We start from the raw sequence: 26,142 nt of genomic DNA, 5'->3' as shown, positions 1-26,142 counted from the left end.
TCAAAGAAACTCTTTCAACAAACAAATATCAAGCTCAAAATGTTTGACCAAGCAGCAGCATGTGCTCAGAAATATATCTAGTCCCTAGTGACAATATAGTGTTTTTAATCGGCATTGTGTGTTTTTAAAAATTGCTTGCCTACCCTAAATATTTTTCCCCCAGCTAATCTATCATTCTGACTGCAAAGTGTAATGAAATAGGCACACTTACGTTCATCATCATGACTTAAAATCATTATTACTTAAAATCATTACAGTTTTTCTACAATATTACTACTTTACTGTAATATTCCTGTACAACATTAATTACACAAAGCCACAGCAGTGACAATGGCCTGTTCAGTGGAAAGGATACTATTCTAAGTACCAGCGCAGCAAGTCGTCTTTCCATTTCAAGCTTAGCCAGCATCTCTGCTTTTGCTCTCTCCTGCGGAGTCAAGTACTTTTCAACTTTAATCTGAAGGGAGAAAATGGGGCTCATGTCAGGTTTCTTTTCTTCAAACATGTTCACACAGGGTCTGAGAACGTTTGGAAAAGCAATGTAATATAAACTGCTTTTTTTTTCTTTCTCTGGTCTTTGGTAATCTTCAAGAACACTGTTCTTTAGAACATCTCCAAAAGCTATTTAGAAATGCTAAAATAGTAACTTCTTATATTTTTTTTCTGGTATTAGTTATGTTTTGTGCATTATATCTGTAGGTTTTCTGGTAGTAGAATATGGACTGGTAGGTGAGAGGACAAAATAGGGTAGAGAGAGACTAAAAGAGCAGATAAGCTCAATAAGATATTTTGTATCAGAATATCATGTTTATTTTTAGATTATCAATAGAATTTAGAAGTACAATACTAAGTATGCTTTGATACCTAAATAGCTGGTTTCAAAGTGTTACTCAAAGAATGAATAAATAAGTAAACTCTCATCTATAGAAGTGATCCCCTCCTAGACTGGTTTGAACTGTTTTATCAGGGATGAGGTAATTTCTACCTAGTCTATGAACAACTACAAACTTCTAACATCTATGAATTCAGTTTTATACAGATTTCTTTTATTTAGGCTTTCTGCCTAAAAAGAAAAGGGAAGTAAAAGAGCCAGACATGATTTTAAGTGCACAGACACATCTGTTTTAAGGCTTTTCATGACTCACACAATGACTTGAAATGAGGAGAATCAGAGAACTATCTTTGTGTGGGTGAAAGAGAAGGATTTGTTTTTCAGATACCTCTGAATCCTGAACAGTGAGTGCATGCTCTGGTACTTCATCATCTGTAAGAGCTGGTTCCCAGACTTCCTCTTGGAGGTCAAGTTGTGCCAAGATTTCTCGGATCCTCAGGTTTCTTTCCTTCACTCGTGCTATCTCATGCTCCTTCTGTTGTACAGCTATGTCAAATTCCTTATTAAAAGCAGTTTTCACTTTGTAAATGATGTCCTGAAATACCATAAGAGGAAACAGATCACATCTATCCATCCATCCATGATACCACTCCTTAACTCATGAGGAGAAACATTGATTTGTTTCATCCATTCTTTCTTTTAATTTCCTAGAAATTCCTTTCCCTTTTCTCCTACCTATTTGCCACTTGACAAAGACATTCTGAAAAAGTCACAGTGGTTCCAAAAGTAGATAAAAATTAGGCTGCCTTTCATTGTTCTTTTTTTTTTTTTTCAGGCTTTGCCTAAAGGAAGAAGGTGCTCCAAAGCAAAAACAAATACCTGTAACTTTTAATTCTAGAAATCACAAAACACAGATGCAAAGGAGGCAGAGTTAAGGACTTTCTTTCCTGATTTTTTTGAGTGCTGCCATCTACAGCTTTGATATGCTTTTCAGGTGATTTCTGTCTGACAATGTATTAGTAATGTGTGCCGGTGAATTAATAAACACTAGAAACTAACTGAAAAGAACTAAGAGTTTACCGTGAGCTTAAAAAAACCCATGTATTCTTAGTGGACAAATTCTTTTTTCAGTTTAAGTGATCTCATCAAAGAGAAGCAGACTGCTAAGAGAAAAAAATGTGTTTCTCCTGGGGACACCATGTGTCTATTTCCTAAAATGAAACATCATTAAGATTTCAGTTCTACTATTGAAGTTTACATTTTTAAATGATTACCTATTTGTCAAGCAGTGTGCTTACTGACAGCTAGCCAGGAACACAAAGCTCAGGAAAAAAAAAATAATATGCATCTTTGAAGTCCCACAGAAGAAACATCTTGTTGCATCTGAGCTTACATCTTTTACAGGGTAAGTGCTGTTTGGGTTTCTTCCCCATCTACTTCAAAAAACAGTATATCTTCTGATTTTATCTATTACCCATATGTAATAATTGAACTCTATTACCATTTTCAGCCTTAAAAGAGCCCTGAGAAGGCAATATTTATAGCAGTTTAATCAGCTCCACCCTTGGAGATCATCATCACAAGAAGCTTATAACATGTTTACTACTTAAATGTTGCCAGTGTAAGAGAAGTAAGAGAGTCTGATGGTAATGAATAATAACTAACAGAAACACTGAAGGCTGTAAATGAAGTTATGGTAAGGCTGGAGAGAAAGGAAATAGTACAAGGCATCTCCACAGAGCATGCAGAGATACACAAGCTAGTTTTCTGTACATAAGACTCCTAAACTGCAGCACCAGTGGGCAAATACAGGTATCCTCAAACTGGGTAACCACAAGGCCTCTTACATCTGGAAAAAACATGTGATAAAAATGTTTTCTCCCAGACCGGCCGGTCCACATGGTGCTATACTGTCCCAAGTGCTTTTAACAGCTTTAATCTCAGTAACTCAGGTACCTATGCAATACCCCACTGTGTGGGATCAGTAGGCCAAGAATTTGAAAGTGTCTGTGAATAGTGCAAGAACCAACAGATATGGCAGTGCCACTGCAGTAACAGAAACTCAAGAAGGGGTCACCTGTAATAATATTATTTGATTGACTTTCTGCTCCCTGCTGTGCAAGTCCAACTGGTGGTATAAAACAGAGATGTCTGCACCATACTGAGAGCTCAGACTTCCAACCAAGCTGTAAGATGCGGTATTATCAGCCACTACTTCTTCTTCCATCTCTTCTTCCTCCTTAGGTAATTCAGTCTCAGGCTTGATCTCAACAATTTCCTTTCGAATCTAAAAATCACAAACACGGTAGCAGTGTTAATTATATAAATGACCCAGCATCATATGAATAAAACAGCCTCAAAGGGTTTCTGCTGATAAGATTCCTTGAAGGCATCAGTTCTATAGGTTAAACGCTCCAGTTAAGGCTTGTTCAAAAGCCTTAACTTGGCTTGATTTTGTGATCAAAATAATAAAAGTAAAAATGAACATATCTAGAGTCCAGCATCAGGCTCCCCCAGCACAAAATAGGTACAGCCATATTACAGCAATCCAGGGAAAGGCCACTAAAATGATTAAGGGTTTGCAGCATCGGACATGCAGGAAAGGCTCAGAGAGCTGTGATTTTTTAGCCTCTAGAAGAGAAGGCTCAGGGGAATCTTATCAATGTTAATAAATGCCTGATGGGGAAAGGGGCGTAAAGAACATGGAACCAGACTCTTCTCCATGGTGCTCAGTGAAAAAACAAAAGGTAGTAGGTACAAATTGAAGTAGGGGAAATCTAACTTAAATGTAAGAAAATAAACTTTACTATGAGGTTGAATTAACACTGGAACAGGTTGCTCAGAGAAGTTGTTCAGTCTTCATCCTGAGCAATCAGCTCTACCTGACCCTGCTTTAGGCAGGGGGCTGGACTAGACAATCTCCAGAAGCTCCTTTCAACCTCAGTTATTCCGTGTATCTCTGCTGAGTACAAACACAATGTTTCATCTTCATCTATTTATTTGGACAACTTCTACAGCAAGAAACTGCAGCTAAGATGGGTTTCTCTAAAGCACAGCTAAGGTGTCTTTTCAGAATATCCTGGTCTGAACTGCCTTTCTGCCGTATTTCAAAGAGATTTTACCTTAAGATCAACTGCCTCGATCTTCTTTAACTGGAGAATTTTCTCCAAAGTTTCTAGCTCTTCTTTGCTACGTTCCTTCAAAGGATAATTCTTCACTTCACAGGCTATATGAAAACACTTTTGAGATGAAAAAAAAAAAAAGAAACAGAGCAAAAAGTTCTTCATAAAACATCTATAAATTCTTTTGTTCAATATTTGAAGGCTAAAAAGTTATAATGACTTCTTGCTAAAATTCGGAATAAAATTGAGGAATAATCAATACAAGCAATATTGTAAAAAAAGATATAATAAAAATATAGCAGTAAGGCAAAAAACATTTGCCTTTTTGGAACAGAACGTAGTTGCTTAAAAATTGCTTTTGGCTTTTTTTCTTTTTATATATAATCTATGGATATTACCTCTTTATCCAGGGAATTTTATGAGAATTAGATTTTTGTAAAATGATTTGTCTTTTGCCACCCTTGAGATAATCCAATGTCATCAGTTTGTCTGATGTCCATCTATTTAAGATAGATAGACAAAACTATGAATAAATTTTGCCTTTATTTTCTGTGTAGCAGGAATCAAACACACTGCATGAAAAGATGAAAAACAATATTTATAACACTATATTAAGATATTCTCTGGAAACATGGAATTAAGGAATAGCTTGTTTGCCTGTCAATACTCTGGCTTAGAAGGCAGAGTTATCAAAACTCAAACAAAATGAACAACATGAAAGATTTGCATGAGCCTGGGAAGCAAATGAGAAATATGTTATGCTTCTATTTATTTTCTCACTATACCTTAATAAACTACTACAAAAAATTAGATAGAAAGCAGAGGTTACCTTAACTGCACGTCCTTTTACACACATGGAATCCCAGCACTCCCGTTTGATAACATCCTGCAAGTAGCAGTTGGCTAAATTCTCCATATCAATCTCCTTCCTCAACTTTCGAGGTATGAAAAAAAAAAAAGAAAATAATAAGAGGAGGTGGTGCAAAACAGACAACTTGCATTGAATTATGCAGATAAATCTAACAGATGAAGATTTCCAGTATTTCACTATTTTAGACTATTGCATCTCTCTTCTCCCCAATGTCTCACTGTATTAGAAGGCATTATTTTATACAAGAAAAAAAGAATCACAGAGCTTAAGCGATACACCCAAGGCTACAGTGTCAGCTGGATTAGAATTTATAGTTTCTGGTACACATCATATTCCAGTCGGTGTTGTTTGTATCTCCAGCTTCGCCTACTTCAAAAAGTGACTTAGAATACTTTGCATGCACACCTTAAAGTCTCTGATACAGTCAAGAGTTCAGTCTTCTTATGCTGTGCTCCAACGAAAGTGAATTCTGGAAGATATTCTTATAAAAACACCCTTCTTCCCCTCCTTGTCCTCTCACACTGTCTGTTCTGGTGTTCGATAAACACTCCCACTTCATTTTCTAAATTCTCACAACCCTGCTGATTCTTTTCAGCCCAGTTATGTAAAGCTTTAGATGTACTCACAGCTTGTTTTTTGGCCTTTCTATTCAAAGAAGAACCTAACAATTTTAATTTTATCTGCTACTGAAGCTGTTTGCTTGCACATTTCTGAGGAGTAGCAGCAGCAAATTATTGGTGTTCATATTCTTTTGAAAATAACCAAAAAAAATAGGAACTTGCTGCCCTCATCACCTTCTCTCAGTGCCTCTTGGAGACATGTGGTGTGCAGTAAGTGTTCAAGATTCAGTATAAAAAATATTCCAGAGAATACAATGGAACAGGAGACGGAATTATTTCCTACTTCTTAGTAATGAGCAGCAGTTTTGGGACTATCCCTCTGTTCTTCATTCTTTCTCCTTCCCCCTATTAGTTTTAAAACATTCTCTCCAAGTCTGTCATACCCTGGCCACTTCTTGTTCAGCCTCTGCTTGCACTCTTTCCTGCTCTTCTATATCCAAGTTGAACTCCTGCCGCTCCAGTTTCTCAATGTCTGGCATCTGTTCATTCTCGTGCATCATTTTCTGGATCTTTTTTTAAAAAAAAACAAATAAGTATAAGAAACAAAAATGAATATGAATGTCAGCAGAAGAAATGTTATGTCTAACACTGTAAATCTTGATAGCAGAGCAAATTATTTTAGTTGCCTTCATTTTTAACTGCTTCGTGGTACAGGATGCTGATAGACAGACCGAAACTAGCCTGCTGAGAGGACAGACTATTCAAGGCATACGAATGGTGTGAAACATTGCTTTTGGAGCAAGGGAAAGTGAGTACTAGAAAATAGTTTCTGACACAGTCAAGACAGTACCGTCTCTGAAGGAGTTTATCTCTTTATGCCTGCTCAGAGCCTGTGACAAAAATCTAACAGAGCCCTTGGGCTAGCAACTATGAAAGAAGTGTTCTTGTAAATAAAATTGTCAAGCTCAGCCCTTATCCCTGTAAGAAACTCACATTTGTACGCAGCTTTTTAATTCCTATTTTCAGCTCTTTCTTCTGGTTAGCAAACTTCTGAGTTTCTTCTCTCATGACCTGACATACAACAAATACATTGTTGAAGGATAAACTTACACAAGAGGAATAAAGAAAAAAAAAAAAAAAAAAGGACTGAAATAATATAAAGGAATATTATTGGTAAAGAAAGCAACCTCCAAAAGTATTTCCAGCTGGACAAAATACTGGCTAAACTCTGGCTAATATCAGAAAAAATCTGCTACAATCCTGTAACTCATATTTCTGAATAAATCTATACTGACAATGACATAACCATTTCTAGGCACACAAATTACAATATTCCCTTTATAAATTCATATTCTTGATCCACTTTTACTTTTAAAAATCATTGGTTACATAACAGACATACTTCACCCTTACCCTGAAATAAACAACAGAGTTTTCATAATTAATGTCATACTGATGAATACTGATTTAATAGTGGTGTAAATTTTGTATTCCAGCTCATGGGAGTAAGAACGTTTGCTTGATTTCTGCCAACGATCTTCTGTGCAACTTTCTGACATACTTGAAAGAAAAAGGCCTTATGAGTTTCCATGGGAGGCCAATTTGTCAGCCAAGTAATAGAATTGCCTGACCACAGAAGTGGTCTTTTAGCTCCCACTGTGCTGGGTGCCGGCCAAAAGTGTTTATAGTCCTGAGATAGCATCTATAAGAGCTGGGATCACAATACCTTAAAAGAGGCCCAAAGGACAGAAAAAAATCAAAAAAATAGATTCATTTACAACATATAATTTGAAACCCCATATCACAACAGACTCTTGAAAATGTTGCCTTGATTAATGTTTGTGATATGAAAGTACCTTCTTCATTTTTTGATCTATCCAAGTCATTTCACTAGTAATGGCTGAATTCAATTTGGTAATGCTTCTGTCTTCTTCTGTCAGTTCTACATTGGAAGATTCAGGTGCCTCCTGAAATGAAGGAAATAACATCCGTGACAAGTATTTAGTGAGAATTAGAGAGAGACAGAAATAATATATAAAGTCACAAATGGATGAGATCACATCTGAAATAACAAGAAACACAGTTCAAAACACACAAAAAAAGACAAATTGAAGAAGTGAATGTCATCTTCCCATAAAGTATTTCATTTCCTTTGTAATACTGTTAGACAAATCAACAATTAAGCACAATCAACCTATTCTCAAGGGTTTTTTTCCATTTTTATTAAAAGGAGCAGATTTTGCCTTGGGAATTGGCATTATCATCTATAATTTTACAGTAATAATCAACCTTCTTTTACAAAAACAAATGAACAAAAAAAACCACCTCACCTCAAATTTCTCTTCTGGGAATGATTCTGATGTGGATTCTGGTTCAAACTTCCATTCTGGCATAGATTTTAAAACAGCATTTTCATTGGAAGTGGACTGGTTCAATATGGCAAGAAGAGATCGCCAGTGAAAAGCAGCTTCCTTTTTTTCAATTTTCTTTATCCTCCTAGTAAAAAATCAAAAAGGAACTGATGTATTTTCTGTATGTTAAGGAAAAGAATGAGGTATTAAATATTCTTTGTAACAGAAGCCCTTTAAAAATATTTATTCAATATTTCTACATATGATTCAATATTGTTGAATGTTAGAATTGGATAAAACACATGAGTTCCACAGAATTACAGATTTTGAAAGAATCCGGGTGACATACACTGCATCTTTAATCTCTGCATCTAACAAAATATTTATTATACAACAGAAAAGCTACAGTTTCAGGTGTTTCTTGCTCTCAGTGTCTGCTTAGAGCTCTTTATAGCTGAGGTTGACCCCGCCATGAAAAGAACGTTGTCTTCTAGTAGCTGAGTCAAGACAGGCTCTCCTGGTGTTAAGTCCATAATCATATAGATACAGAGAGTCCTTCCCAGATGGTTTATTTGAGAGTGATAAGAATCACATTATAGCTAATACTGGAAGATAGTCCTATATTTTGCAGTGCAACCACAACCCAAGTAGAAGAAATTCACATATTTCTCAGTGTTTCAAATGAGAAGTTTTTCATGAACTAGAAATACCACCTCTGCAGATAAGAGAACAGATCTTAGCATGCAATCCCATCCATTTCTCATTCTTAAAATATTTGAGATTAATAAAAAGGAGGTCTACAATCACAAGTCAATACAGAAATCAGCCAATCATGATACCAGAATGTACACCGTCAATACTGCTCTAACACTGTATACATACTTCCATTTCAGACACACCAGGGCACCATCATTTACACCATTAACAAGCATGAATCGGCCATCCAGTGAAAATACCACAGATCTGATTCCCCCTCCTTGATATGAGTGGCAATGCTTTTGAGCAATTACATCCTGAAAAAAGTCACAGAAACAATATCAGCAAATATGTTTTTCTAATGGAATATGTTTTAAACTATGCTCCTTTGTTTCTAGATACAGGTTTATTCAAAATGTCACTAAGAAGTATATAAAAGACTATAATTCATAATTTTGACTACAGATCAGTAAGTTTCTAGTATATTGATTTTGCAGGAGACAAAGAGGAATGGCAAAAATATTTCCCATAAGATTTACTGGAAAAGAAAGTAAGTGGTATGTGTGATCACATAATATCCAGTATAAAAACAATCATATTGTATAAACCTGTGGTAGCTGGCATTCAACATAAATTTTTCTGGAACACCTTAGTTTTAAATGAAGAAAAGCTTACAGTGGAAGAAAGTAACTGCTACAGTTCTTTCCAGTGAAAGCCAAATGAAGCCCATGCCTAGATGCCTACTTACCATAGTAAAAGTATGATAGATGAACAAAATCCCATCCTGTGCTGCTGATGCAAGCCACCGACTGTTGGGTGATAAACAGAGGAACCCTGGTCCAAACTGTTTGCTAGGAGTCCTCTTCTCTGATAAAAAAACTGAGAGGTCTTTCAACATATGCTGTCAACAAACAAAATGCTAGTCAGCAGTTGAGATAAAGGAAATATCTACGCCATTTTACAAAGACTAATGATAGATTGGTGTATTGTTTATTGCATGCAAAGCAATTTAAAATGTTGGATGTTTAACCAGGGGAGCCAGTACCATTGATAGGCTGCTGATTCCTTTCTTGCCTTTTCAAAAGAGTTTACAGTCAATATGTTTGGAGCTGTTGTTTTGTAGACTTACCTCTTCAGAGAGATGGTATTTACAGATGAAAGGTGCAATACCACAGTAGCCATATACAACATTATCCTTCAATTTGACTGCTGAGCTCAAAGGATAATCCAGATCATACTGCTCCATTTTAATGGCACTAGGCTGAAGCATTCCTTGTTCATTAACATACTTTTCATTATCTAGAATTTTGAAAGGAGAAACCAGGAGAAGGAGACACAAACAATCTCAGCGAGGAATGTGTGTAGTCTAGGTTTCACAGAGATTCATGTCATCATCATTTTCATCTAGAACTAGTTCTGGAATCTCTGCCAATAGTTATGCCATCCCTGAGAGGTCTTGGATAAAATACTTACAATCACATCTTCAAAAAACATTTTTCTCTTTGACTAATTAATCTGAATTTTCAAGAGACACCTGGAATTAACACTGACGTAAAAAGTAGTCAGCAAACAAAAAGAACCCCATATTAATGCATTCCTAGAATACTTCTAGGTTCTGAGATCAGTCATGGCATTCTGGGTCATTCTTTTCTTGCTTAGAGTATTTCTGTAAAAGAGGACTTACTTTAAAATGCTATAATTTTACAGCTTAGTACTGAATGGCAGAAACAAATTACTGAGTTGTTACAGAGTTGAGGATGGCATAAAACAAAGGATGAATAATATTTTGACAAGTTAGTATAGGTTACATAGTTTAGTGAGTGACTGACAGGTCCCCATCATTTTTCTTCCAGATCACAGTGGCACTTCAGCTATGTTGTCTCAATAGGCACGCGGCACACCGCAGATCCACTTGTCTAATGAAAATCTGGACTAGTGTAAGTAGGCCACTATTAATTCTCACTAATTATCATCTGCTTCTCATACAACAGACTGTTTCTTTGTAGCATTCCTCATTGGGATACAAGTTAATACTTTTTAATATCATGACCGTTTCCTTTGGTGTTTTTATCTGGGGAACCTGTAATGAAGACAGGGAACCATTTTTTGAGATATATTAACCTCTAACCTTTTTCTAATGAGCTATCATTTACCTATAATAATTCTCTGAAGAGTCTAGTGGAATTGATTCTACTTGGAACACCTGATATGCTATTCTGTATGTGGGTGATGCCAAGCATGAAGTGGTGGCTTTGTGATTCTCCCGGGAAATTAATTCTCTCTTGCCTTTTCATCAATTAATCAGCATGCAATTGTCCTGCTGAAATGAATCAGCCGACAAAGGTAAGTCTACAGACGGCCACACAAGAAGTTGTATGACCCTGGAGAATGAATGGATGAGGTGAAGATAGAGATTAAGATCATAAGTATTTTGTGTAGGGGGAGGCAATAATATGTATTTGTCTTAGAAAAATATCACAATGAATATTATTTCACTTTTACCTGTTGTGAGAGCTGAAGATAGACAAAAAATCTCCAGTCTTGCTCGCTGAACCTCTGCTACTTTAAGGAGTACCACCACTTCAACCAAGTCATGCCTGAAGTCAGAAACCACAGAAAGTCCAAGGACTTCATCTGCCAACACTGAAGCAGGTTGGGAAAAATAATAAAAACCGTTACTGAATCAAATTATCATTGTTCTTGCTAAGTCATCATGTGAAACAAAACAGGGCCCTTTGTTCCGAATGCAACCAGATTGCTCTGCATTTGCATTAAAAGGTCAGACAAGCCACAGCCTGGTTTCAGAAGTGCTGAATATATACAGTTTCAGCTGGAGACAACAGAAGCTGAGAATACTGAGCACCTCCAGGGTTTTTACTGTATTTAACATTTGAATCTGAATTTAGATCCAGATTCAGTTTTAGCAGGCAATTCTTGAGGGAGACTTTTCATAGTCCCAGGACTAAGCAAGAAAGGCCCTCTTCAAAGCAAGCCAGACGCTGAGAGAGAAATCAGGCAATTCAGAAAATTATCTGAGGAAATGTAATTCTATGTTTTTCTTCACATATAAACACTTCAAATATTATCTTGGAAGTCAAACTAAATTAAAATGATTAAATAATGTATAGCTACAGTCTACAAATATAAAGCTAATGGAATTGAGGTATTGCACAAACATTTATAAATGTCAGAAGAATCTTGTTTGTGAGTTAAAATTCCATCATTTTTTATTCTTTGGTGTCAGTCAGCAAAGCTGACAATTCTAGCAGCTCCTGTGTGTTAAAGAGACATGGATTGGACATCTGTGACAGAAATCTGCATTCAGATATCACAACCTAGATGTTATTAGTCTGAATTCTCATGTGGTATGGTCCCAGAGATCTTGAGTCCTTTGACAGTACCATTCCTGAGTTGTTACTCTGAAGTTGTGATCGCTTGGTCAACTGATCCTGTCTCCTCCTCGTGAACTGCACTCTGTCAGATAAGTCATTTCAGAGTATTTGCTAATTGAAATTACAAGGAAAAGAAAAAAGTTTGGCCAGAACAAAATTTCTTTGGGAGTCAAAAGAGAAGAATCATCTTATGCTCTCTTCTCCATAAATAAATAGAAAAAAGGAAAGTGGCTGAGTCTGAGCAGCGAGTATAATTAAATTACAGCAAACAGTGAAAATACATGATTAATGTTGTTATACATATTACCTATATATCCAAGAACCTGGAATAAAGTTGAAGGTCGGGCATCTAGAATAAATATATGTCCTTGTGTAGCTCTGGAGATGAGGAATTGACCAGTCTGATCATAACTAGGTAAAACACAAATCCAAAACAAATAAAGATTTTGAATGTTAAATTCTAAAAACAGTTGAATACAATGGGTCATTTTTTTTTCATAATCTCACTCCCACAATTTTGCTAACTTCACTGACAGCATAAATATAACTGAGATTTTAGCCCATGCATTAACAGAGTCAGGGCCTGATGTAAAACCCAGTGTAATAAGTAGAATTTCCAGTCAAGAGGCATTCAGTCTGAAGCTAACAATGCTCAATAGCAATCTGCTTAAACGACTTTATTAAACCTTCTCCTTTTTTTTAGACAAAACTACTAACAAGATTTAGATATTATTTTGAACGAACAGATGCCTTTGTTCGCACTGATTTGACTTTGAATAAGTTGCTCCTGGGATATATTTTTATAGATTTCTATTTTTAAATATCCCTCCTGAATTTGCCAATACTGAAGGCCAATGCTTTCAAAGTCTTTTTGAGCACCCTAGCTAGTTATAAGAAAATCAGTAAATTCATTAACAGTTAACAAAAAGTTGATGAGCAATGGTAATAGAATAGTAATGGAATCCACCATATAAGAACGGATGAGCCAAAGGCTTAAATTTAACTTCACAAAACCTCACATTTATATTGAGTGAGGAATAACCCTCTAAATTTAGAAATACTGAATGGCACCTAATTACTGCATACCCAGAATCTGTATCCTAAAATGCTCAGTTAAATTTTCTTAAAAATACAGGATTATTATATTTGTCTCATCTAAATCCTGCTACTATTCTTCTTGCATAGTATTCAGAATATGTTGGGAAAATAATTGAAACTTAAATATTTTGACACTTCTGGAATAAAAACTACTTTTTTCCCCAACAAACACCATTGTTCTAACAACAATTTGACAATGTTCCTGCCCTTGTTACTACATACTTACTCCAAGGATAGCACTGGAAATTTGGAAAGAAAAATTCTGTGAACAACCCGTGGAGTTTCAACTTCAGTAATATCGATGAAATAAATTTCTCCCTTTTCGGTCCCTACAGCAACGCTATTTGAGGAAGGGCAGCAAGCCATAGCAGTTGCCTGGTTGAGAAGTAAAAGATATTTGATAGGATCATATTATGTTATATTAGGATATATTTTAGTATATAACTTCTTTTACTATTTAAAAGTCCCTAAAATTCAGGAAAACTAAATCTCAAGTGATGTATTTTAAGGTCTTTTTATTTTCTTTCTTTTTTTTACATAGAATAGTTATTAGAAACCTTATAGACATTTTCTGCTATGTTCTGTGTTTACATATCAAAATTTACATTCTCCCTTCCTCAGAACAACCATTATATCTACAACCCAGATTTGAGTGAAGCACATTCACCCTAAATAAAATGGTGAGGTTTGCTTGTGAGCAGAGCTGTAATAGAAAGGGATATTTTTTTTGTTCTATGACAGTTTTCAGGATGTGAATGCATCTTAAATCAAGACAAAGCATTAATGGTTTGAAATACCTTAATAATTCAATTCCCACAGCCTTTTTTTAGATCAATCAGTGCATTTAGTTTTTATACACTTTAAACACTTCCCTTCAGTTTTGGCACTCTTTAAAAATTGAAATAGAAATTGTATAAAGTAATATAAAATTTAGATGCATTAGATTTGTTAATACTTGTTTAAAGTACACCATCAGGACATTAGGTTGAAATATTTACTCTGCTCTGTACTCAGTTAAATTTTCTGATTAGTTCAAGGAAATATTCTCCAATATAGTATTTTAAAAATCCCTTTTATTTGCCATTCAAAGCTACTACTCAGATATCTTCAAAAAGTGGTTGATCCAGTCCTATGGAGTATAATGCTGTTAACAGAGATTAGAGATGAAAAATCTAAGTCACCGTAAAGCTCTCAGTTATGTTCTCCTCAGTATCGAGGCTTAACTTGCTGACACAAGTCCCATCTTCCAGGAGCCAAACTTGCACTTCCCCTGAAATTGCTACTGACTGTTAAACAGAGAAAAACATAATGATAAGTGTGGAAAAAATATTCTAGAGTGGCTAGTGATGATCTGTGGGAAATACATTCAAATAATAACTGAGCATAGCAGTTTAATGGGTACTATTTTTTTTTTTGAAATGATTTTGCTAGAGTGTACTCTTGCCATAAGCACCTTTTCTCCAAGGTTCACCAGTCAAGGAAAATGTTTAAGAATTTTTGTGACTTGCAGCATCTACAGGAATGATCTTTAAGCAAGATCAGACAATATAGGACAAAACATATAACTTTGATTTGTATTAATATTCCCACCATTCAAGCAGCAATAGAGAAAGCTGCTTAGAATTTTCTTTGCATAGGGAAGGGATGAAGGAGAAATCTTGTTTTTCCACATGAAAAGCACTGGCATATCATAATGGTGCTTGGTTTTTTTGTACCAAGACAATTTTATAATTTCATTGTATAGTACAGCTGGTGACCAATCAACTCTCACTTTTCTCAGGTAACATTTATAGTTCCCATGCTAAGAGCTAACAAACAGATTCTGCAAACTCAGTTGCTTAAATCCCTAGGGTTCCTCTGCTGGCTTTGTGAAGAATTCATGGGTGGGGGAAAAATCAGACTTGCTGGCTCAAACAGAATGTCTTGCAGGTATCAAGGACACAGGGGAAATGTAAAGGATTTCTCAGGATGAGACAGATCCAAGAGTAAGGCATTCTTTGTCCCTGGACCAGGACAGAAGCATCTCTCCAGCTGTTGCAATTTGATCTGAAAAGATCAGTGGGAACTTCTAGTTTCTATATCTGCTTTCTAAATTGAATCTATCTCCTGCACAGCTATGATCTTGAACCATGAAGAGTCACATGGATCAACAGCAGAACCATTAGGACATTTTAAGAAACTGAGACTTATCTGCCCTGCACTGTGGGGTAAGTACTGATCTTTTCATAGTCCTGCAGTAATGCCACTCAGTTCCTTTAATAAGTGTTATACTAATGTAACAAATACAAGAACAGTCATAAACTCTGTGGGGCTTTTGGTTTTGTACCATGGTTACATGGATTACCTAAAAGAAGCCACTATTATATACAAAAAGGAATGCCATTCCTTACCACACAGTACTCGTTCCCTGGTGTAAGAAAATCAGCTGACAGAAAACAACTGCTGCCTGTATCCAGGAGTTTGTCTGCTTCTTCTTTGTGACCAGGTTTGTAAGTATAAATTGTCCCCTGACAAAAAAAAATCATCACTTGGCCATGAAACTTTTCTTTGGAAACTTTCAACCACTTCAGCCAAAAAAACCCACAGTTTGAAGAGTTTCATTCTTCAAAATTTTTATATTTGATTCTAAACTGAAGTAAAAAGTGTCCATCTGAATTCAGTGGACTAAGCTAACATATACTAGCTGAAGATCAGGTTAGTTCATTTTACAGTGATCCAGCTAATCACATTTTCAAGAAGTATTTTCACAAAATTGTTTTGATAAAACAAATAAAGAACTATTTTGTGCTACTCCAAGACAAAACAATACACAAAGTATAAATAATACACTCTAGGAGATACTTCTATCTACAAAACTCAAACCCTTTTAGAAACAATTAATACTGGCCGAGCTCTGAGAAAATAAGGATGCACTACTCCTGTTTTACAAAAAGAAAATTAAATCAAGGAGAGGATGTGACCAAAATTACCTTAACACTGCACTTCTGAATCCAGAAATTCAGAACAGTGCCAGGAGTCCTGATTTACAATCTCTTGTTCTTTTTCTCTGCGACATTGTAATGGGTCTTACTTCTAAAAAGATTAAAGAGTTCTTAAAACACCAATTTAAATTATTAAGGTTTGAAAAAATAGGTGAAACTTGAGGATTTGGTACCCTTGCCTGAGATTTCTGGACATCCAAAGAAAGGTCCAAAGAAGGACCTTGGACTGGATTGCCAGACAAATTCAGTCAGCATACGCAGATTGACTCTCCTGCCTGGTCACAGTAGATCTGAGATGCCCCAGCTTCTCTTTGCTTATGGTGTGGGCACAAACTAAGATGAGAGCTCATGCACATTACATCGCACGTGGCCTGGACATACTGGAGATCCTGAACATGCACTACACTGTATACATACAAGTATTTATATTTGGAAATTCCAGTATAGATAGCAACTATAGTTTATAATCCACCATCTGTAAAATAATTGTTCTGTGCTTCAGAAATGTCTAATATATGATTAAAATCATAACATCCTTAGTATAATTTGTTGACTTGTCAGAGTACCTTATAGATGTAGAATACTAATATTATCAATGCACAGCTGAATAACAGGAACGTTTCATCACATGACACTATTGTCTCAAATGCTGTACCTCTGTGGTTACAATGAGAAGTATGGTATAATCAGGAGAGAATATAAGGCTGGATATGGGTTGTAAAATATCAGTGCAGACTGTCATCTCATACTGGAGGCCTTTGATTTCATAACGGAATACAATTCCCTCCTGTGCAAAAAAGTAAAAATCCACATCAGATCTAGGCCATTTATCCCAGCCTACTCTGGCAAAACTGAACTGCAAAAACTTCTGAAAGCATCTAAGTAACAGCGTTTGACTGTATCCCGTCACTAATTTGCCTTTATTATGTCTACATCCAGAAGACTCTTACCATTAATAATAATTCTTTTTAAAATAAATTTATTCTTAAATACAGGTCTTTGTAACAGTCCATGTCTGATAACAATAGGCCCTGTCATCGGTTCTACTCCAGATTTCATATTGAGTTTATTGAGACAGTAGGAGTTTGACCCACTCTTTTTTTTTTAAGCAGTAATGTGCAATTGCAATGGTGACAACAACAGTACAACAGTAACAACAGAAACAACAGTAAAGCAACTTAATGAGGCAGTTCTCTTGGTTATTTTCTCTCCTTTTCTATTTTCTGTCCATGTATCTTCTTTTCTGTTCCTCTAGAATGTTCTTTTCCTTTTGTTAAAAATAGCCTTGTCCTCTTTTGTTGCTTCTTTGACAAAAAGAAATGGAATCTCTTCCCACTCTGCTCCCTTCCTACCTCTTGTCTCAAGTCTTACAAAGGAAAAGACAACACCAGAAAGAACTGTTCTAGTTCTGCAACCCTCTATTTTTCCAACTCCTGTCTTTGCACTGGTCTTAGCAAGCTATTCTTTTTGAATGTTCTTTTGTTTTCACACAATAGTAAACATGAAGGATGCCTTACATTTCCAGCTGTGTATAGTCCATCTTTAGAAAATGTCATGGCTAATACCACTCGTTTTTCCAGATCCTTCAGCTTGCCATCTGAAAGCGCTAAAACAACATAAAAGATTTTTAAAAATACATGTTGTTAAATATAAAATTTAATTTACTGCAACTATGTCTCTCAACTTTAAATCTGGGAGAGTTTAGCATTTGGGAGTAAGAAGACCCCTTTGCCAATGCATTCTTTGGACCTTTTGCTGTGATAATGAAGAAGGTCAGTGTACATAATTTGAAGTGACAGTACTACTGGGGTCTGATGAACTAGGAATTGATTTGGGGAATTTGATTTGAAGTCAATAATATAATCATTGGTCATGTAGGCTGGAAGGGACCCCAGTAGGTTCAGATGTAACCTCTGCTCAGCACAGAGCCAACTTCAAAGTTAGATCCAACTTCATAGTTAGGTCACATTGCCGAGAGTCATACCTAGTTGATATTTGAAAATCCCCAAGGATAGAAATTCCACAGCTCTCTAGGCAACCTGTCCAATGTCTGACTACCCTCACTTTGAATTTTTTCTTTCCACCCAGAATTTCCTCCATTTCAACTTAGGTCCTTTGCCTCTGGTTCCAACTTCTCTGTAACGCCCCATTAGGTAGCTGAAGTAGCAGTAATATTCACCCTTACCCTTTTCTTCAGCCTGACCAAACCCAGTTGTCATCGACCCTCTTTCTGTGTCCTGTACTCAACCTGTCAAATAATCTTTGTGACGCTCTGCAGAACTTCCTGCAGTTTATGAATCTTGCTTTTTTAGCATGAAGCCCCAAAACAAATTGTTTGAAACAAGCCATTCAGTTTTTAAAAAATTAATAATGATTGCAGTTCTAAGCGAAATGCACTAAAACTGAGCAGTAGAAAAACCTGATCTACCATCATTTATCCCAGTTTGGATTAGAATTAACAGAAATAATTTAGCAGCCGCTGTTTCTCCTGAAACCATTCATTTAGCTGTCTATTAGCACAAAAGCTATTAGCCATTTGTCATTTAAATATAAAAAAAGATGGCCATCAACCTGTCCCAAAGAGGCCAGTTTGTTCTGAGTTTCTCTAGCCAGTGGCTTTCAGCTGTACTCAGGTATGATTACTCTCCTCCATCACTTGTGCTGCCTAAAAATCTATTACCTTAAGTTGAACATGGCAATACCTTTCTTTTTCTGTACTTCTCTATAAAGGTATGACAACAGCTCCAATATGTTACGTGTTTCCTCTGCACAAAAGAAAATAATTCATAATGTCAGCTTAATGTATATGTTGATGTTGCATTAAAAGTAAATTGTATTCCAGTCTAGCTGGAATACAGCTAGGCTCCATGTACTGAGACAGGAACTTATTTTAGTATTGTTATTTCTAACCATGATTTTTAATTTGATTTACTTCAGAGAGAATGGTCAGTCAGTCTGAAAAAAAAAACATGTCCAAGTGTGGCTGCTTATGAATCTGTTTAGAACATTACAGTGGGAATTTAGGATGTGCTCAAAGCTGGACATGCTTTAGCATTCTGCTAACAAGAGCCACATTTCAGTCTGTTTTAAATTAAGCAGAAGCTTCAGTACTATCTGAATGCAGACAATTCTGTTACACATTTTTGGGGATTGGACTCAAGAGAAGAATATATGAGCCAAGTAAAAGCCCAAATGGCAAATATTCTTTTGGCTTTCTACTGAGCTGGCAAAAACATTTCTGGTCACACCTTTTTTTTCTTCTTCTTCTTCTTTTTTTAATGATGATTTCCAGCTCTCTATTGGGTAAGCTTACAACACTGAAAGTTTCATAGTAGAGAATAACACTGGATTTTCTTTTTAAAGAACAGCTTTCCAACTCTGTGATAACCATCAAAACTGAAGCGAGATACGGTACTTCAGGAAGTTCAGGGATCCTTGCTGCAGCTTTAAAAGCAATATATTACATTGAAACAAAAAATAAAACAAGTTCATCACTAGCCCCTTGGATTTGTCACTTGTAAAAGCCTACTGCCTATGAACACTGATTCAGCATTCATTGAGAGAAAAAGTTCTAGGCTGGTCTGCAGTAGCACATGACACAGCTTACTCTCGTGCTCGGGAGAAGCAAATTGCACTACCCCTCTGACCACCTGATTGACCCAGTGACTTTCCTGTGCACAGTAGGACTGACACCTTCTGTTCTCCCCAGACAATGACAGGGCACAGGTTGTCATTGGCACAGCAGTTCATGCAGCCTCTGTCTCACTATCCTCCACTTAGGAGCCCTCTGAACGGGCATGGGAGGATTGGGTGTAACAGCTCACAAGTTTCTGGGACCCTGTGGTTCCCAGAGGAAAAGGAGACATGGCATAAGCTGCTGCTGCCAGCAAGCCTTAGTCAGACACTAGTCTACCAAAAGTGCCAATGACAAAAGACAACTGGGAATATATGTGACACAGTCAAATTGCCCTGACAGGTTGCAATCAACCTGTGGGACTGAGCACGCCCATTCTGGAATAAATTAAAGGAAGATTGTTTTGTTTTATGCCAAAAGCTGCTCCTTAATTTCAAGTAAAGCTTGAAATTTACAGGCTTATGTTCAATAAAAACTAGTCTATGTTAGAGCACACCTTAAGGAACCCATATTAAGCAACATTATATTAAATTCAATTTTGTTAATCAATATCATGTTAAACATTAGTCTTTAAAAATCTGTGCAAACTTGAGGCCAGTTCTGTATTTCATCCAAAATCAAATATATTGGCACTTAGCTAATAGCAAGAAGATTGTGTATACCTGGTAAAATAATAGCTTTATGTTAAATAATAGGTCTGTTAGTAAAATCAGGAATTAGAGTTCGTTTTGCCAAAATTTTGATGATTTAGAAGATTTTTGTTTTTGTTTGTTTTTATAAAGAAAAAAGAGTGGCAATTATAGAATGCTAAAAAAAGCCCCACAAGTTCAAGACGGTTTCTGAAATATTTACTATACAAACAAAACATCTAACACAGCTATTTCTCACCAGGTAAAGGGCCTTGTTGAAGAAAAGAAACATTCAGGGTCTCTGCATTAATTGCCAAAATTTGTCCTTCTTCACAACCCATGTAAATCTCAGAGGTTGCAGTCCAGCAATGCACAGTAGGATGCACTGAAGCTTTAATGACATCTCTAGGCTTCAATACAAAAACAAACAAGTTCAGTTAACAAGTGGCAAATTTCTGCATAATATATCTTACATATATTTTAAGGCCTAAAGAAAGATGAGCACATGTATGTCATCCATCGTATTTTACTCAATCATCTCTTCACTAAGGCTTGTAACTTGAAAACCAAGACTATTTTCCAGAAAAATCTATGTCTGAAGTCATCTGAAAGCTTGTTTCAGTGATAAATTATATTATTATTAGGAATGACAAGATTTTTTTTTTTTACTTGAATTTGTCTGGATTTATTCTCCAGCCTTTGCATGTTACATTTTTGTCCTTTAGCTTGGAAAGTCCTCTGGTATTCTCCATACTCTCAAAATAATGACTTGCCCACCATAACCAAGTCATCTCTCAATCTTTATAATGGTAAAATTACACAATAAAATCAACCCAATAGGGCTGTGGAATCTTCTTACCCCAGAATTGCACTGGGAGCCCAAAGTGAAATCGCTACATGCTGTGACTCCACTCCCCGCAAAATGCATTTTTCTTTCTTCACACATGCTTTTACATCCTTGGCATTATTAAAATGAATTTTGTTTGAATAGCTTATCTTATCATATAATCCAAACTGCTCTGTAAAACAGATCTGCCAATTTCTGTTATCTGTAAATTACTTCTAAAGATACCATTGCAGCAGACTTCCCATGTGCCTTGGATTTAGTTTCTCTAGAATAAATTGCATAAATCCAGCCTCTGTAAGACATGAAGAACAGAACTTCTCTACCAAAGATGTATTCTGCATACAAACATTATTAAATATGTGAGTTATTCAAATACAACCGTCATAGGAGTTATATAAATACCATGATAGGGAAAAAAAAAAAAAAAAAAAGAATTGATTCAATGAACGGTGTATGTGAGCAGAAATGGTGAGGAACACTAGGCTGAATGTGATGAATGAAATAATCTGAACAATCTATAATTCTATAAAACACCTGCTGAACTTGTGATAAAATATAGGACAGAGGTTCCTAAGTATCTATATTTTCTTTGTAAAACTTGTCAAGGACTTGCTATGATTCTTGATAAGTAACTTATTCTCCATTTATGCCTAAAGAGCATTTTGAATTCCTCAGAGGGAAGGTGTTGAGGAGATAAAGTGTATTAATACTTATTTTATAAATCAAACATGAGCAACAATAGTAAATCTGTAACAAAATGGGACTTTACATCACCCAGACAAACATTTAATATGGACATCTTCCCTCATTTTTATGAGGCTTGAATATCACAAATTTTTGGCAAGGGTGTAGCTGAGCTACTCTGAATCAGAAGCTTGCTGTGTAAAGACACCTTTTGTAACATTTCTTTCTACCTACTGTCAGGACTGTCTCCGTATGTAAACCAGATAAAAAAACACTAATCCCAAAATGAGTTTTTTGAACAGTGCATTGGTACAGTATTGCAGAATAATAAAGGGTTATTTTTTGAGGTTCTTACCCTCTAAATAATACCTCTAGAGAGAAAAGTTCCATGATGAATCTTTGTTATGAAAAAATTTATAAAAAGCCACTGGAATAAAATTGGCAATGGAGATGGAGTCAAATGTTTGATCTATCAAAGCAAATTCAGAAAACTCAGATCTCAACTGTAAGAGATACTAAATCAATCTAATACAAGAAAGAAAAGAACTGAAAGTGGCAGGATGTTTGATCTCCTTCCTCTGGGCTGCCCCATTGTGGTTACACTTCGGCATCAGCATCATGTTCTGGAGCAGGGACTACTAACAAATTTAAAAGATGCAAATTTAAGCGTATTGACACACACACTGATGGACTGATTACAGAGAGAATGACCAATTCCAGTGAAAGAAATGTTTATGTGTAACTGTGCTGAATTCCAAAATAGTATTGTGAGTGGTAACAGAAAGCTCAAGTAGGTCTTTCTTCCTTTACAGACATTTCTGTTGAGATCTTAGTATTACATCTGTAGTTTTCCACAGAGGAGTATTTGATCTTGATGAATGGAAGAACATCCAAGGAAAGACAAATTGTATTATGTGCAGTCCTACCACGACAGTTGCTTGTTTGTTTCAATACTTCTCATAACCCACTTTGCAGGCTAGAGAAGAAAGTGTGATTTTCTGCACATATCATAAGAGGCAGTAAGAGAGAAGAGAAAGGAAATGCCTCTTATGAGCATATTTTATCTCTATTTTCCATGACCTAAAGGATCTGAAATACAAGCAGTTCATTTGCCAGCTGAATCAGTAGAGAGTGTTTGTAATTGTCCTGAACACCAAGGGCATCATCACTTACACAATTAAGAAACTTCTGTTTCTTAACATGTAAAAGATAATGAGATCAGGAAAACATCATTTCCCATTTTTCTATTTTTATTCTTTATTCTGTGTTATGAGAAAAGCTTACTGCAGAAACTTTTGATAAACTGGTCTGATATTACAGAACACACATTCGTCTTATGCAAAGAGGTAATGTAATGCCAACATCATCTTATGCCTGGCAGCTTTTGCATCCTATATACATAAGCCAAACCATCAAATAGAAATTGATCTTCTTGATCTTAGATGGAAATCCCAGATTTTCAAGTTAAATATTTTCACATTGGGAATTGCTGCTAGTTAATAGTCAACTAAAAGCAAATTTCAAACAATGAGAACACTTTTGAAGCATCTCAAAGGAGGCATCTCAAAGGAAAACAACATGTAAGTGATCAAATACACATATAAGAAAAGGGCAGATACAACATTGCCAGTGGTGTGGGAATATATCTCAAAAGCAGTGAATAAAGCTGGAATGTCTGCAATCTTTTCGTAGCTTGAGGCACTTTTACAGTGAAGAAGAGATCAAATTCCAGAGAGGAATAAATATACCTGCAGTTTATTATCAGTTTAGCATGGGAATAAGTTTTCAAGGTTTCAGGAGGACTTCTTAGCTTGGGCACAGTTAAATGCTGACATGACCTTGCTACGTCTGGGATCCAGATTAGTACCTCTGCTGCACAGATAAATTACCATGCTTGGACCTGAGTCAGAAATCTCTGTATTGTACTGCAGTGTTCAGCAGCAGCATGCCTTGTAAGTCTCTTGTCAAAATATATTCAAAAAACATGTGAAGATGACAGATCCCTTTATTGAACTGTACTTGTTAAACAGGCATTAAAATCATTAATTTTATTAACATTTGTTTGCATAAAAATATAATGACTGGGGATAGTAAATGGATAAAATTAACAATTACCATGAATGTTTCTGCTTCATCTCCAACCAGTCCAGCAAGAGCTGAAATTGGCAACACAGGGCCATAATAAGGGTTTTCACTATGAGAACCTGGAGAAAACAAATCCTCATGAGGAGTCACAGACCCTTCCTCGTCAGGGATTTTCACAGGTCTGTGAAAAAGAAAGAGACACTTTCTGAGGAGAAAAAAATATTATGAATAATAAATGCTGATATAGACCTCTTTTGAAAACATGAGAACACCAGTTTTGTTAATGGGATTTACTTCTGCAGCAGTAACAAGGGTATTGTAGACAAACATTCCATACAGCACATATTGTTTCACTGAAAACCAAAAGTAGTTTTACTACAAAATAGAAATATTCCTAACAGAGAATTGGCAGATACAGGCTGCCACATTCTAGCTCAATATCTTTTCGTTTTGCCTTAGATAAATGTTTCAGCCTGCTGTCTCCTTATTAAACAGCATTTATAATGCTACACACTTAATATGCATGCTGTAAGGATCCATGCCTAACATTTATTTGGAGGAGGTTTAAAGATGAACAAAATTAGGTGTAGGATTTGCCTGTTGCAGTTTGCCTCAGCATATGAGTAGTTGTTATGATGTTATAATGCAGGAGTTGAGGGCTCTGTGGGTTAAAGATAATGTTGATTTATGTCTTGGTGTTATTTTACGTGAAATAAGCAATCCTTAGTGGAGGTTCAACCCCTACTGAATAGAATGAGAAGTGGGATAGAGGACTATATCAGTGTATATCAACATGTATACTTTATAATGGCAAAAAGAAAAAAAAAAGATTTTTTCGGATCTTAAATTAAAGCTTTGTCTATACTTTTACTAGTATAACTGTCTCAGTGGCAATACATTGGTTACGTTGCCAGTTAAAGAGATTAAATATACTGATGGGAATTATAGGCTTGCTGCCATTGCAGCAGCATCTGTGTTATACTGCAAGATCTACATCTTAAATGATCCATACTTATTTACATGCTTTTATACTAGCCTCCAAAAACATTTTAGCATAAACAGATTCTAAATTTGCTGTGCTCAGTGAATTCCATTGACAGAAACATCCTCTTTGGATCTGTAAATTGGCCACACAGAAAACTGACATTGCTTTTGCTATAATTTTTGATTATAACTCTATATTAAACCATGCATACTATGAAGAAACTTGATCCAAACATGGTAGTCTCACAGCTACAAAAGCAATTCATGTTCCAACTCAGTGCTCAACATAACTATATGCAGGAATAGGAAAATAGCCCAGACACTATATTAATTTTTTGTTCTGCAGCTTTTGAAAAAGGCAGCTACCAAAGGTGCTGATTAGTAGTAACTTTGATGGTAAGCATAATCCAGATATGTGAGCACTAAAAAATAAAATAATAAATTCAATCCATCTGATGACTAGGTAGATTCATACGGCCTGTGATTAGACAGTTGCTGGTTATAATTGCTATTTGAACTTAACTGGATTTAAATTCTTTGTGAATAGATGTAGATCACTACAGTTACTCACTAAAATATACATCTACATATAGAATTTACGACATGAAAGGTGTTACACTCACTTCTGCTTAAGATAATGATCTTCATTATTCCTTTCAATATCCCATATAGTAAGAGAGCTCTCATTAACAAAACACAGTTGTTGCCAATTCATAGGGTTGAAACTTAAAGATGTTGCTGTCACCCCTGGCTGTGATTCGCTGCACAGGAGGATATTTTCTTGCCAGTTCCTTCAATAAGGAGAGCAAAAGCAAATCAAATCCATTAAATAAACCAAATGAAGTATTTAGTCATGTTTCTGACTGCCATTTAAGATGAAGAAAGCAATACTTTATCATTGACAAAAGAAATCTATTATCAAACAAGCTAGACTGCCTGCAGGAGATCATTAATTAGCCACCTGTAAAGTGAATACTGTTACAAAAAGAATTAATAGCACAATAAGTTCAAAAACAGACATTTTGGAAACATCATCATCCACTTCTTTGTGTAAAAAGAGCAGCAAACAGTCTCTGAAGTCATGGATATTTTTCTTCATTTTGTCACTGACTGCCTATGTGTTCTCACACAAAAAATGTCTTGCTTTTGCCATCTGTAAAATAATGATAATAATGCTTGAGGGCTTGCAATTAGAGAGTGTTATATTTATTATAATTAGAAAAGAAATTGTGGTCAGCTCTTGATTATTTATGGATGAATTACTTAGGTTATACAGTAATTGCACTGTAAATGCAGACACACAAGCTATAACTGAATTAACGAACCCAATCCCAAAAGCAGTACAAAACGTGTGTGAGGCTATGCTGTGCAGCAGA

General features: G+C 35.8%; 1 protein-coding gene across 1 annotated transcript in view; it reads right to left on the bottom strand.

Moving 5' to 3' along the window:
• CFAP43 (cilia and flagella associated protein 43) overlaps positions 1 to 26,142 on the bottom strand; it is a 39,419-nt gene that overhangs the window by 8,844 nt on the left and 4,433 nt on the right. The window contains exons 4-26 of the mRNA XM_088528643.1: positions 25,390 to 25,557; positions 23,813 to 23,963; positions 20,426 to 20,576; positions 18,606 to 18,668; positions 17,421 to 17,500; positions 16,559 to 16,690; positions 15,313 to 15,429; positions 14,104 to 14,208; positions 13,149 to 13,297; positions 12,132 to 12,235; positions 10,935 to 11,075; positions 9,562 to 9,731; positions 9,181 to 9,333; positions 8,619 to 8,749; positions 7,716 to 7,881; positions 7,242 to 7,352; positions 6,379 to 6,456; positions 5,829 to 5,954; positions 4,784 to 4,888; positions 3,955 to 4,071; positions 2,910 to 3,119; positions 1,221 to 1,427; positions 368 to 457 (exon numbers count right to left, since the gene is read on the bottom strand). Coding sequence (XP_088384769.1) covers positions 368 to 457; positions 1,221 to 1,427; positions 2,910 to 3,119; positions 3,955 to 4,071; positions 4,784 to 4,888; positions 5,829 to 5,954; positions 6,379 to 6,456; positions 7,242 to 7,352; positions 7,716 to 7,881; positions 8,619 to 8,749; positions 9,181 to 9,333; positions 9,562 to 9,731; positions 10,935 to 11,075; positions 12,132 to 12,235; positions 13,149 to 13,297; positions 14,104 to 14,208; positions 15,313 to 15,429; positions 16,559 to 16,690; positions 17,421 to 17,500; positions 18,606 to 18,668; positions 20,426 to 20,576; positions 23,813 to 23,963; positions 25,390 to 25,557 — 3,025 coding nt within the window. The remainder of the gene's footprint in view (positions 1 to 367; positions 458 to 1,220; positions 1,428 to 2,909; positions 3,120 to 3,954; positions 4,072 to 4,783; positions 4,889 to 5,828; positions 5,955 to 6,378; positions 6,457 to 7,241; positions 7,353 to 7,715; positions 7,882 to 8,618; positions 8,750 to 9,180; positions 9,334 to 9,561; positions 9,732 to 10,934; positions 11,076 to 12,131; positions 12,236 to 13,148; positions 13,298 to 14,103; positions 14,209 to 15,312; positions 15,430 to 16,558; positions 16,691 to 17,420; positions 17,501 to 18,605; positions 18,669 to 20,425; positions 20,577 to 23,812; positions 23,964 to 25,389; positions 25,558 to 26,142) is intronic.

Source organism: Tinamus guttatus, unplaced genomic scaffold, assembly GCF_059628265.1.
Source record: "Tinamus guttatus ecotype Peru unplaced genomic scaffold, ASM5962826v1 Tinamus_guttatus_pri_ptg000314l, whole genome shotgun sequence".
NCBI lineage: Eukaryota > Metazoa > Chordata > Aves > Tinamiformes > Tinamidae > Tinamus > Tinamus guttatus.
This window is presented reverse-complemented; position numbering and strand designations above follow the sequence as displayed.